Raw genomic sequence first — 14740 nt, 5'->3', positions numbered from 1 at the left:
AGAGCTGATGCCAGTCTGGGGAGTGTCCACGAATGCAGGGCTGCCTGTTGGGAGCAGGAAAGGGAACCATCCATCTGTTTTGCATGACCGGCCACCAAACAGCTGCCAGCCTTGCCAAGGGCTCATCTCAGCTCCACACACAGATCCTGTGCTATGACGCCTTCAAATTAAATTGTATTCCAAAGAGCTGAAGGTAGGCTGTGGCTTTGTGAGATTAAAATGCTGCAACTCAAGGGCTGTGCTCTCAAACACTTTCCCTGCTGTTTGAGGGTTTAAGTCTTGGTGATTAGGATGCATGTGTCCTCTCAGGCTGTTATGCAAAAACTGTACACAAATGGCATCAGAGTTGAAGGTGTTATCATAGAGATGGCTAACTCTCCAGATCTGGGGAATTGTTTTTTCTGTTAATTTCTTAACAAAAATAAAATCAAAAAGTGTAATCTGACCAAAGACCTAAATGCCATGCAAAGCGATAATGCTGCTATGTTGAAGTTTATCTTTTAATATATTCTGATGTTTCATCTGAAAAGCTTTATATGTCCACAGAAGGCAGCTTGCTGAAATGCCTATTAAAAATAATGGTCTGATATTCAAATGTGTCACTTTCCACAAAAGGAGATAATGCTACCCAATAAATATTGGGTCATACCCAATAAAAGATTTAGACTTTCAAAGTTTGATGCTGCAACACCTGTTAGGTGGCTGATGTCCCACTAGATGAAGAGTGAAGATTAAATGTGTCAGAATTATATCCAAACAGTCTTCAAAGAAAGTATAAAAGGTGACAAGAGAACATAACATAAATATATTTAAAGAAACACGAAGAACTGGAAAAAAAGAGGTCCACTGCTTGCTGAGAACATGCAGATGGCTAAAATACTGATTGCTTTCTTTTTATGAGTCTCCATTGAGATGTTCAGAGGAAACATAAACAAAGAGAAATTGGTATAAATTGGAATAAAGAGAAAACTTTAAAGCACACATAGATTCAAGTTTTTAGAACTTGCTGATGTTTGTGTATGCTCAATGACTAAGGGAAAACAATTTATAGACTATTAATAATTATGTCCAAGAATTCATGAGGGTTCAAGAAAGTTAGAAGCAGACTAGAGAAAGTGAAATATATTCCCTATTTTTAAAGTCAAACAATAGAGAAAAGTTCCTTTAACTTTCATTCTCAGAAATAATCTGTGACAAATTTTAAAAAAAGTTGAGAAAGTCCATCAACATGTGAATCATGGAAAGCAAATCTTGTCACATCTGTCTAATTTCTCTTTCTTATGTCTGATTTTCATTCTTATTTCTTTGTGAAGAAAGGGGAAGGAAAATGCACAATCTTCTTTTCACTTTTCAGCGCCACTTTCTATGAAATTCACAGGAAAAGGATGAGGAATAAGGTTCTAGGTGAAATCCCTGTAAAGTGATTACTGAAAATAATCCCTCTCAAAGGCTGCTTTGAATGGTTTGCTCCTGAGTAGTAGTTATGAGTGTGAAATTACAAATGTGGTTCTGAGGGTTTAGGATGAAACCAACTCAGTTCAATATATCATTAATAATTGGAGAACCATTGATAAATAATAAAATAAAATTTGCTGATGCCAAGATGTTCACTATTCATAAAGAGTTTAAAAGCATTTTGTGGTACTGACTTAGATTTCAAAATGAAAATTTCATACTAAAGCAGTCAATCTGATAAAATTCACTGAGGTGCACTGTGCTCAGTTTAGGGCAGAGAAATCAATGTAAAATAGGGGATAACAACCTAGACCATACTGCTGGGCATAATCTCAGAATCCAAACTGACTGTGAGTTGCAAATCTGATATTACAAAAAGGCAAAGGACTCATTTTGGGAACCTTATTAGTAAGTGTTTCTCCTGCGTGGGAAGAATGTTATAATTTTGATCTATTCTGCCTACCCCCCACCTTTGTAATATCTCCAGTTTGGAGACCTGGAAGGATCCAGAAGAGAGGTATAGAGAAATCCCATGTGTGGTGTAAACTGCAGGATCAACTTTTGATCCTAAAAAGAGCAATGAGGATCCCATATAACAGGTACTGTTGGTTTTGGACCTGATTTTATGCTTGCCGTTACCTCTGGCCTCATCTTAGTGTATCTTCAGTGTGTGGGTGTATCTAAACTCCTCTTAAACAATCACAGGATTTAAAAAAGACAGAAATAGCCCAATAAATCTAAAAATTAATTCTACAACAGAAAAGATGAGAGAGCAAGAACATTTGAATACCTGGACAGAGAAAAAGCATACAGCATGGTTTCCTCCTGTATCAGCCATAAGAGACTGAATAAAAAAAAAGAAAACAAAACAAAACAATAAACAAACAAACAAGAACAGGAATTTGTACCTTACTGACACATGGGAAATCACTCCTCAGTCAAGATTTTCTCTTTTATGTGAATTTCCCAGATATGAGTGTAAAGTCTAATTGAAGCTTTTCTTGGGGTAAGAGTGTTGGCAACTTTTCTCTTCCTTCTTGTTTTCCTTATCTAATCAGAGCTGGGCTTGTGCTGCAAAGGCAGTATAGTTCAGTTGTACATCAGTCAGCCACCAGACACAAAATCACAGAACACTGTTAGCCCACTGCTCTTACAGCTATTCATTATACCTCTGGTCTCACGCTTTCTGATGTAAATTTCAGAGCACCTAATATTTCCAAACTTGTTTCTCTCCCCTCCTTCAGTCACATAACCAAGATGCTGGACTTTTCTAACTTTCCCAAGTTACTTGCACATAATATTTTATAATAAAAGGAAATACCAAAACAGCTACATGCTGTCTACAGAGAAAAAAAAATTCTAATTCAAAAAATACAGAAAAGGTTACATTAATACAAGATAGTTGCTGCACAGTGACCAATGAAAACAAAAGAAAGGCAAACAGCAAGGAAAAAACATAACATTAACTTAACCTTTTTACATATTAAACTGTATTAAAATCTTTCTGTCTTTCTGCTCTGGAGTGCAGAGAATTTTATTTGAAGGACTGTACATTCTCTAGACAGCTTCCAGTACTCATTTTAAAAGCTATTTATCAAGGAGTGTTAAAAACATGTCTTTCATTTGCTCTAATCTGGCACTTATCTCAAAACATGCTAACAAGAATATTTTAAATACCTTCTGCAAAATATGGACTATTCAGGCAATGTGACACCAAAAAGAGCTGTCTTTAATCCTGTGAGTTTACAGGATTTCTACTGAGTTTAATTGTTTCATGACATTTAGAAACAGGTTTTCCCAGACTGGTTGTTATTTTGTCTGCCTTTGGCCTGACTAGTACCCTCATGGGGATGCCACAATCCATCTTCTGTCTGTGTTACAAAAGTGGTAACACAGATTTTCTATTTTTGCTCTGAGTTTGTGCACCGGCTGCATTCTACCAAACAATCAAAAAGTCAGGATGATGCAGAGACCTGTATGGCCAGACCTGGGGGAGATCTCGCCATGATCCAGGGAGCACCTTTGCTGCACATCACTGTGTCCTGGAGGTTGTCAGGAATATTTCAAGTTGTGCACTGTGTGGTACAGCCAAATGCATTTTTCCTAACAGAGAAAATCCACTAAGGAAGAAATTTGCACTGCAAAAATAAGGCATTTCCACACAAAAATATCCTGATTTTTTCCTTCACTGTTCATTCTGCAGTGTTTACAAAGTAATAGCAAGGCTATGATGTTTTATTTGGATCAATGGCTTTTTGGTTAAGCAAGGTACCAGCACAGATTGCTTGCAGGATCCTGGGAGAGTTCCTAAATCAAATTGCAGCTTCTATTGACAAAGTATGAATTCCTATTGAGAAACACTGCGTTAAGTAGCATTCTTTCTGTCTCTGAACAAAAGTAGTGACTAGATAACTTCTTGACATCCCTTTCAGTTATCTTTGATGCCAGGAGTTTTGTTGACATTTCATATTGTGCACATTTATTTGGTAAATGCTATATTTCAAACCCAGGAAGGAAGACATCTGAAGGATTACGCTTTTAGCTGACAGAAGTACCATAGTAGCAAAGCAAACATACAGAACAGAAAACAGTTCAGTATCCAAGGCCAGCTAAGAGTTGGTTTTGTTAAGACAGTCTTGTAAGAGGAAAAGGAAGTGCCCGTCATCTTGAAGTCTGTATAATCTCCTTAGAACTGTCTCTAGGATGTTCTCTAGGATATATGTTGTTTTAGTGTAGTGGGAACACACTGTGAGAACACTGTAGGTGCACACTGAGGCAGGTATGATCCTGCTGAACAGATCTGTTCCTCTACCAATGATAAAGGAGTTTGCTAAACCCACTCAACTGAGACCCTCATGCACCCCCTCTTGGCTGCCCATCACCTGGACCCACACCTCTACCAGCACCAGGAGATCATCTTCCCTCTGGGCTTCGCCGGGGTCACCCCTCCAGTGGGGTTGGGAGGCTTCTGCAAAACATGAGCTCCAAAGGCTGTGGTGCTGCTAACACAAGGCTCTCATGTCACCTCCCCATGTTCCTTGTTTAACTTTCTCAAAGTGAGTGGACAGCTGTGGTATCACAACACTGAACAAGCAGTACAGCTTCTGCTCCCTACAGGTGTTGACTGCTGTGCTTACTAGACACAGCAGAAAGCAACTGCTCCCCTGCACAGGGAGAAGGTTTCTAGTGTCAAAAGCCAGCCAAAACCAAAACATGCAGGTTGGAGGAAAAGTTGGGAGGGAAATTGTGGTGCACGAGAGGCACAGACATCAGTGCCACATTTTACTGCTGTAGAAATAGAGGCAGAAAAATAATAATGAAGCTAACTCTGACTGGAAAGCTGGCCAGGAGATGAGTAGCAGAAATCCATAATTAGAGCCCTGGAGTTGGCTGCTCGAACTAGACAGCTCAGCCACAGGCTGTGCTTACTCCCAGCAAAATACTTCTGTGGTTGAAATAGTTCAAAGCATGCTCTTTGAACTCCAGCAAACCTGCATGTCCTGTGCCATAGCACTAACCTTTCTTTGTTTAATAGTGTGGTTCATAACAACTCTTGATTTGGTGTGAAACTTTAGTTCCAAGATTTAGATATTCAAATGATGGAAGTTTGTATTTGTGCTTTGAACCTCTCTTTTTTCACCAAGTTAAAACAAAGTTCTTCTCAGGTTCACACAACACTGCAAGTTAAGGTGTAGCAAAGATAATGTTCCAGTGATTCCAACATATCAAGCAATTCAACAAAAACCTCTTACATGTAAAAGATGTGAGGCAAGTTACAAAGGCATTACACTGATTTCAGCAGAAGACAAGCAGCATTTGATTTACCATATTCAGAATCCACTTTGGAGGTTATTTGATCTGCCAGTAATATCCCTCAGACAGACAGGAACAAATTTACCTTGATGTGTCTGTCTGTCATTCAAGTAACCTGTGATCCATTGAATATGTCTCTTTCTGAAATGCTCATTTTACTGCAATTCTGTCTGACTCAATATTCTTCTTACCTGACAGGTAGGAGATCAAATAATTGAAATCAATGGAGAAAGCACAAGGGACATGACACATGCCAGAGCAATAGAGCTAATCAAGTCTGGTGGCAGGAGAGTGCGACTGTTGTTGAAACGTGGAACAGGCCAGGTCCCAGAATATGGTGGGTTTTTATCTTTACATTTTTCTATGTGCATGAACCTATATAAATTAATTATATTGCTTTTGAGTTAAGTGGCAATTGAAGATATTTATATAGTGTAATTTCCTGGGGCATATTAAGTATGGGCTTAAGTGTTTACCTGAGTAGAGGTGGACTCACACGTCTAAGTGTTTGCTTAGCCAAGACCATGTATGTGTGTACATCACTGTCGCCTGCTGCCCTCCCGACACAGGCAATGGTTTGTAAGATGTGCATTGGAGGAAGCACTCTGAACCTTTTAGGGGACATCTCTGAGTGTGCTGGGAGTTGCTGATTTGTCCATAAACTCTCCTTTTCTTCCTTTATTGGTACTTCTCTGTGCATTTTCAATCACAGCAGGTAATCTTGTTGCCATGAAATTGAGGGGCTCAAGTTGAAACACAAAATATTTACAGGAATGTACTGCTTTCTTTGACAACTTTACCCATTATATAATCTCTGACGATATACACGGATGATCAAGTAGAAGCCAATTCTCAATTTAAAAGGGGACTTTGCTCATTGTGGTGAGAAAACAGGATCTATTCTTCTCATATTTTGCTTCAGAGGGACTTTGGGGACTTTTTTGAGTATTTAAAAAAGTGTAAGTCATTTAGATAATGTAGAAACCTTATTTCATAACTGCAATGACAGGAAGTAAAAATAAATTATCCAAAGGTAATTTCAAAGACAAAAATCTCTTTTTTAAAACTGAAATCAGGGTTTACTCTGAAATCAGGTTATATATTTACATAAGTTCTATGATGTGCACCTCTGGGCCTTATATCTCTCAGGAAAAGGGTTATTTTTTAATGAATAGTCCTTTACTTCTTTATGCTAGGAGGTCCAAAACTCTATTAAACTTTCTTGTGTTACTTTTGAAGTTCCAGCATCTTTTCCTATTAGAATCAGAAATTACAGTAACATTTGAAAATTCAGAGTAATACTTGGGCTTAACTGTAGGTTCAGGTCAGTCTTTGTTGCCAACATAAATTCGTTATTTCTCTTCATTAAGTCAGCTCCACCGAAAGTCAGTGTGTTCCTGGCTGTCAGTACATATGGTAATTGCACCATTATATTCTCTAAGCTGGAGCTAATTCTGTGACTAAGCCAATACTTAGGACAGTGTAGGTGTTTTTTCCAGCTTTCAAGAGCTTCTGAATAAGGCCAGAAAGGGTGGGCCATAACCCACTCATCTGGTGATAAAGTTAGTGAATTATACTTTTGGTGAGTAGAAACGAAGCCAAAGTGGTTTTCAGGGGTTCTGATAAAAAGGTACTAAAACATTTAATATCCGGTGTATAATCCTTTCAGAGAGTCCTCCAAGAGAATTTCAGATCATCTCCAAAACTTTTTTGTGGGGAGAGGTGGATCATTTTTAATGAAAGAACAAACAAGCATCCAGGACTGATAAAGTGATTAGTAATCCTTTTCAAGTAGCAGAACCATTTACCAACAGTTCTCTAGTTCCTCAGCAAACAATTTAATAGATCCATGAGGCTGCTATGAGCAAAGAATCAACTGTAGTTCAGACCCATTCCAAATCTTTCTTAAGATCCCAGTTCTGAATGGCACTTAAACAAATCCAAAATTGATTTCCATTGTTTATATAATCTTATAAATCTGTATATTATTCCAGAATCATAAGAAAATTTATATAGATGTAAAAAAATTTCAGTGTAAATAGCATTACTTTGGGAAAACAAATCTTCCAAAAGGTGTAAATGTGCACAAACCTTCCCTACCACAGAAGATCACAAGTAAAAAATGCATATAGAAATCCAGACACAGCTTTAGTGCTAACAGAAAGAGACAAAGTGATTTTGCAGTATTGTTTAAAGCCAAGCTCGCCATTTGGAAAGGCATTTGGAATACTTGGCATTAGTTGAGTAAAAATGCAGAATACTGAAAAATAAAAGTTGCTCCAAAGAAGTGCTGTTTAATCAGACCATTTTCCTAGCTGCATCCCTAGCTTACAGCTCCAAATGGGAGAACTAACTAGCTGTGCTTGCAAGTTCTTTGTCCTACTGCACTGAAAAAGTGTTCAGGAGTTACTTCAGATGTTGAAGTCCTCCCTTGGTCATTTCCCAAAGCTATGAGAAATACTCTAAGAACAAGGTGCCCCTAAAATCCAACAGCATCCTGCTTTAATTTTAAGCTAGAAACAGAAATTAACCAGCAGAAATGATTAATACTGGAGAGACCACATCTGAAGAAGGTCATATTTCAAGGGTAAGCCATTATGCTGCAAAGAACATCTGTTAGAGACCTCCAGAAAGAACATCCTTTCCAGATAATGGAAAACCAAATGCAGAGAAGACTGTGACATAAAATGTCAAAGAAGTTTGAGGATAAAATGGTTCTGAGAACAGCATATGGACTAGTCAGTATTTAGTAGCTCTCTTCCTGTCAGAATTTCACAGCTGAAATGTAATACAACTAATTGGAGCTCTTTTTACCGAAAAAATCAGCTTCTTTTTTTTTTTTTTAGCAAGAACATGTCAGAAATATTTCTTATTCTCATTAGGGTCCAGCTCTGGAGACCATCAGTGGGAAATAATACTTAGCTGAGCATAAAAATGCAAGGCTGGAGGACTGAGCTAGTAACAGGACTGCGATGGTGGTGTGTAGCAAAAGCCTAGGGAGAAATGTAATAACAGTGCAAGTGTAGCAGGGTCCTCTCCTGGATATTCTCTCTCAGTATCTGACAAGCAAAATGGTCAGGGACTTCCCAAGTCAGTTGTAGTAATGTCGCTTAAAGATATTTCCAACAGCAGCAGCATTTAGATGTACAGCATTAAAAAGAGGAAACTTAAACCAACCAGCCCAAACCATCACATTATCATCTTTCAGTCTCCAACTTCTTGATTTTCCCTGTACAATACAATCAATTTTTAAATTTTAAATCTCAGTGCAATGTTTCTGTTAGTACAAAATATGGTGGTATATATTTAAGTGCAAGAAATATCAGTGTTTGAATGATGATGTGATTGACATCAGTAAACGCATTGTTAAGGGAAAATCATCAACTGTAAGAAAGTGATCTGTGAAAGAAAAGAATGCGTATTGAAAAGAAGAAAGCACGTAGGGAAGAAACAAAGAACAAGCTCCTGGGAGGGTGTAGGTCTCCTGAATGAGTTATGTCAGTTTATAATGCCTGGAAATCTGTACATCTTGGAAAATTCTGGCTGAGCTGAAGCACTATTCCAACCTAGGGTAAGAAATAGTGTGCTGCAAATGCATAATTTACCTCCACTCCAACTGCTGATTTTGCTTGAAAACAAATGCCAGAGATCCAAGAGCACTTCAGAGGTAGAAATCCCCTTTGTAGCATGTATGGTATCATCAGAATGTAAGGGAACAAGCACAGATATGATTAATGCTCCAAAACAATCGCTGACTGCAGGGTGCAACAAAAGAAGCTTAGAAAACAGCTGTTTTATCACCCAGCATCTCAGAACATGTTTGCTGAGGGTAGGGATAGCCAGAGGAACTGTGCTTCCAATGAAGGTGAATTATTGCAGCTCATCCAAACCCGGAGAACATCAGCATCATGTTTCATAGCAAATAGTCTGCCAGCTGTGTTCTCCAGAGAACCAAGTCGTAGTAAGAAATCACATTACTGTGCAAGGAAGACTAGGAGTACTGCTGGGAATCCTGATCCTGAAACATATGTAATGCCTGAGAAGTCTGGCTGGAGGGAGTGTGAGATTTCAAACATGTCACAGGACACAAAACTCACAGTCATCACTGTAGCACTGAGCACTTCTCAGACAGGCATTAAAAAATATTTGAATAAAATGACAGACCAAGACTTTCCTTGCAATGGTTGCCTAATTCCCTGAGTATGCACCTACCTAAGAGGTTACTGACTTTCAGCAGGAGCTACTGGGTGTGCAGCACTTCCAAAAATCTGCTGTATAAACATCATAAGAAGAACATGTACTTTGTATAGCCAAACACTGGGATGAAGTGCCATCCCTAAAAGTAAAATGAGAGAAAACTGTTCACAAAATCCCAAAATAGTAAAATTAAAAAGGAAGTAAAACTGACAAATAAGTCTTTATCCAGCAATGAGTTCTGCAAGAGGTAAGTTACCTCTAATCAGCCTCAGAAAACTACAGTTTTCTCTCAGAACAATTACTGTTTTCTCTAAATACCTTTGGAGGAAGGTACCTAGGAAAGCCTGGGATGTTTCATTCTCCATCCCAGCAGTCCTGGCAGCTTGCTTCTTCTGTCTTACTGCTCCTGGCCTTTCCTGACTGGAATTTTCATTACTCACTGCTACATTAAAATATATAAGTACCTAGAAGTATCTGAAAGTAATGAGTCTATAATCAAATTACTGCAAACAGGGTAAAAAGGTGACGGCTGAGGCACAGTTAGCACTTGTAGATGGACTCTATCCCTCCTCCCTGCCCCGGATGCTTTCTGTCTGGCACTCTGGAAGGAGCAAAAAACACTGAATTTCACCTGTGAGGAACATCTTCCTACTTTTGGGACTACAAAATCATCTTATCAGGTTTGATATCAGGTTTCTACTCAAGTTCCACTCTGTTTTAAGTTGCTTAAGAGCTCCTGCAGGAAGCAGGATTTTAGAGACTCCAGACCATTCACAATGAGATTTTGGAAAACTTTTCCATTGTCCTGTGTTGAAGTATGGATCTAGCCCTGAGTGTGCTAGCTCATGATGTAATGCTCAAACACACAGAGCCATGAGAACTGGAATCCTTGAGGTTTGGTGAACAAGGAATCTGTGTCGTGATGATGGTTGGTGCTTTATGGATTTACACAACAATGGTCCCTTTACCTCTCTCCCCCTGCTTTGTTTGGCTTTGTTAAAAGACATGTCCTGGAGTTGAATTGTGTATTTTTGGAGTCTCTGTTGCTTCACACAATGCTAAGTTATGTACACAACTCACCCCATGGGTTCATGAGACTCAGGTGATTTTACAGAACTAGAGTTTAGATTCAATTTTGTCTATTTAAGGCAGGAAGAGTTTTGTATGTGAGAAGTAAAGTTTCAGCATACACAAATTGCTGGTTAACAGATAAAAGGTACAAGTTATTTAGCAGTAAGTCATTTCTGAAGGGCCTTGAAGAAACTCTTAGCTCCTGTTTCAGCACTACCCCATCAACAAAACCAAAAAATGTCAGAGTTGATACCAATACAAGGATTTTTCATACAAATAAATTGGCACAGTTCTTAAACACTTTAAACCCTTTGCTTTTGATTTGTTATGACTCCTTCAGGAAGCACCTCAAGATGTACTCTATATCCATAGTCCAGGTGAATCTATGTCCTGAAATATATATGTACAGTAGTTTCAGTAATCCACTAATATTTAGACTTACAGCATGCTTATTTGTCTTAGCTTTACAGAAATACTTCTTTCCTGTTACATATAAGCTTTTTACTCAGTCGTTCTAAACTTACTAAGAATTCTCTGCTCTAACAATAGTAAAATGTCTTTATGTCACTGGTTCTGTTAATTCTAATGATTGGTCCTAGGCTGTTCCTCCCCTTCCTTTAGGAATGGTACCTTCCAGTCTCTCCATGTGCATGAAAAGTGACAAGCATGGGTCCCCATATTTCTACTTATTGGGCCACCCTAAAGACACGGTTTGTAAACTCTGCATGTATATTATCTTTCTAATACGCTTTTGTTTCTCACAACTGTTAATTGAGTATTTTCCAACTTTTTCTGACATGCTAGCTCACTTAATAGTTTCTACAGTATTCAGCTTTTCTTTCATAACTGATTATCTTAGTCATCAAAGCAGCTATGAATTCTACAAGTGTCTTTTAATATCCTAAATAATAAGTTCTTCATGTTACACTGCTGCTAGTGTAAGGAACACTGTCATAGGTCTGCTATATATCCACTTTTTCTCATGACAAAAATTTATCCTCTGAATATGACTTTTCAGGTAGAAAATCTTAACCTTTTGAGAATCAAAGCCATAATTTTCCCAGTCTTTATGGAACTTGGCTTGCAAAAGTATTAATAATATGGAGGTGGAAATTAGATGCCGATCTCAAACAATATTTATATGCAGCCTCTTGAAGAAATAGCTAAGGTAAAAGTGAAGACTTTTTGAAACATGCTGTAAGGCAACACTCATTTTTTAAATGCCATGGTTATGCTGAATTCACACAAAGCACTTTGCTCTTGATTTCAAGCCATTTTCTTCATAGAATCAGATCCAACTGCACAGATTGTTCAGATACATCTAATTTGTAATACAGAGTCATGGCCCAGATATGATACCTGGAAAGTAAAGGAAAAGGAAAACCCATTTTTTCTATTTTCTTATTGATTGCTGTCATCACAGAAAACACAGAAGTGTTCAGATGCATTCAGCTCTGTGTGCTGCTGACTTGCACAATGTAGTATATTTGCTACAATTATAAGGACAGTTTTACATGTTGAACTAGACAGATTGGAAATAGAAAAGGAGTTTTACCCAAAGGTGTTCTTCCAGCCTTTGAGGTTCAAGCAGCTCCCCCAGCGTGATGCCCACAGAATTCCTGCCCCCAGAACCCTGGCAGGAAGTTGTGCTTTAAGTTTTCAGTCTTGTGGGTGCAAATCCAGATAATGTAGTCAATTGCTTGCATGTGTTTCCAGTTAGAGCTTAATCTGTGTCTATAAATAAGAATTTTTTGAACACAGGCACCTGCCTATACTTTGCTGCTGCAGAGCTGGGCACATATAAGGGTATTTGGAAATGTACCCATGTAGTTCAAGTGTGTATGTCACCATCAAAGACCTCCTAGCCACAAAGGGTAGAAGTGCAAATTGCACCATTGCTTGTACTCTCACCTTACCTCTGCTTTGTTCTTCACTAAATGTAGCTCAGAGAGATTGTGAGGTTGGATAACCAGGCTGACATTAGGGCCATTTTGCAAATCCCAGTTGTCAGTTCAATGAACTGCAGTTCCAGCCCAAGTTCTATGTGTTTATAACCACAGCTTTCTGGGTATCATCTTTATTTGTCCTCCTGTAGCATAACGTACACAGGAAATAAGTGTTTTTCCTAAAATAAATAGAAATGTAAATCCTCTATAAATATAGCTAAAGTTATTTTGCACAGTCACACAGCTGTGAATCGTTCTCATTATTTATTTGGCAGAAAGTGTTACAACAGAAATTTTTTCTCAGTAAAATGTACCCAGAAAGTCAAAAGCACTTTAGTTCTGGTCAACATCAAAACTGAAATACTTGATTGATAAAAAAACAATGTCATGTCAAATGAAAATATGTTTGTTATAAAATGTTTCCATTTCCTGTGTTTTTAATGCAAGAGTTTGGAGGGGAAGGATTTTCCTAAAGAGCCTATCTTGATGGGGCTTATCCCAACCAAAAATGTGGCCGATTCATGAGATCACTGAGCAAGCAGTCAAATTTCCTGATGCAGAACAGATATATTGACCAATCTAGTATGCCTTAGGAGAGGCCCTACCATAACGTTGTAGTGCAGTCCGTTATGAGCCCACATTTCACCCAAAGGAATTGTTCCATTTTGTATGAATAATCACTTCTGGAAGATGATCAGCAGACTTACTTGAACTTAGATATAGCACAAGAGAGATGCAGGTAGTTTGGAAGGTACATGCTGATCAAGTGATACCTGCCTATGCTTCCTTGCACCATGGATTTGGTAGCCCTTACTAGTGACCACTGCATTTATACTGGAAAAAAAAATAGATTAGAAATTGGGATCTTATATTGTGGTTTTATTGTTTGAATATAGTTATATCCTTCAGAAATCTCCAGTCTGCAGTCTGATGCATTTTTCTGTTTCTTTCACTCCATTAGAATATCTGAAGCTTTTATGTTTGTTTAATAAATGGTTAAAGCATCTTGACCTGTACTTTGAAGATATTCCTGCCTTTTCAGAGTACTGATCAGATGATCCCATTCATCCTATTTTAATGCTCGTTTTAGAAATCTCTAGAGCTGAGATTGGGTGTTATTCAAAACTTGAACTACCCTGTATATCATTCATCTGATGCCAGTGTAAAAATCAATAGCCATTTTGGAAAAGTGCCCTTTTTGTCTGTGACCACCTTGGTGGAACTGCAAACATTCATTCATATTCCTGCTGCATTTCCAATACCACCTTCTTATTTCTAGCAATACCAACTTAATTTCAGGAATCTGTGGTGTGTTAAAAAAAAAAAAAACACACCATAACTAAATGAACCAATATACTGGTTAATAAAATTGGTCTACAACCATCAGGCAATTTGAATACGGGCTCCCAAAGGTTCTACAATGTTTTATTGCTATGGGTAAAAACTATTCAAGGGCAAAATTGAATATTAAAACCTACTTAACAAACATGTCTTTAGTATTTAATAGATATGTAGCAGCTGGCAGAAAAACAGAACATGCTTCTATTAAATAACAGTGGATGTGTATGTATAAGTGGGTGCCTATAGTTATTTCTGTCTTACAGCAAATTTCTATTTTAAAAGATAAGTAGAACTCTTACATAGGTATCTCTTGATATAGAAATAGAAAACACAGTTTTGAAAAAAAGAGGGACACTTGGGAAGACATTTTCAGTTTTGGGGTAATGTTTTTGAGCTCCAGAAAATCACTACCTTTTCCTTACTTTTTAAATGCAAAAATACTGGGTCCTTTCCATAGTCCTAAACATTCTTTAGCAATTACCCTCCCAGTGGCTTTGGCCAGTCTATCTGAATACTCTACCACAGGCTTCCCCCCTCTATATAACAGGGATAGTAATATTTACCTACCTATCTCATGGGAGTGTTATGGGGATTAATTATTTAATGCTTGAGAAGCACTTTAAAGATTAAAATTCCTAGTCGACTACTCAGTATTATTATTAAAGCAGAACCTCACTAATCCACACTCATTATAATCCACACCAAAATTGGCAGTGTCCCCCCACATCTGAGCAAAGATCTAATAATAAGGCTGTTGAGCAAGTTCTCTTATTACTGAGGCTTAATTATTATAATATAATATTCTGGAGTAGATTTACTAATATGGTGTAAAGTGTAGATAATTACAGCTAAACTCCAGTGAATAAAACAGATGAACAAATATAATCTCTGGTTTTGCTCACATAAAGTGGCAAGCA

At 37.9% G+C, this 14740-nt stretch overlaps 1 protein-coding gene across 9 annotated transcripts in view; it reads left to right on the top strand.

Annotated features, from left to right (window-relative positions):
* Window positions 1-14740, top strand: part of MAGI2 (membrane associated guanylate kinase, WW and PDZ domain containing 2) — a 721242-nt gene that overhangs the window by 693126 nt on the left and 13376 nt on the right. For 7 of the 9 annotated variants that reach the window (XM_018068096.3, XM_018068097.3, XM_018068094.3 and 4 more), the window contains one exon: window positions 5467-5605. In XM_018068096.3, coding sequence (XP_017923585.2) covers window positions 5467-5605 — 139 coding nt within the window. Of the gene's footprint in view, window positions 1-5466; window positions 5606-11157; window positions 11247-14740 lie in introns of all 9 variants that reach the window. The other 2 variants (XM_018068101.3, XM_018068100.3) reach the window with 1 other exon arrangement.

This window comes from Manacus vitellinus, unplaced genomic scaffold (assembly GCF_001715985.3).
Source record: "Manacus vitellinus isolate BGI_N305 unplaced genomic scaffold, ASM171598v3 scaffold_13_pilon, whole genome shotgun sequence".
Classification (NCBI taxonomy): domain Eukaryota; kingdom Metazoa; phylum Chordata; class Aves; order Passeriformes; family Pipridae; genus Manacus; species Manacus vitellinus.
Note: the sequence above shows the minus strand (reverse complement) of the source record. Positions and strands in the feature narration are given on the sequence as shown.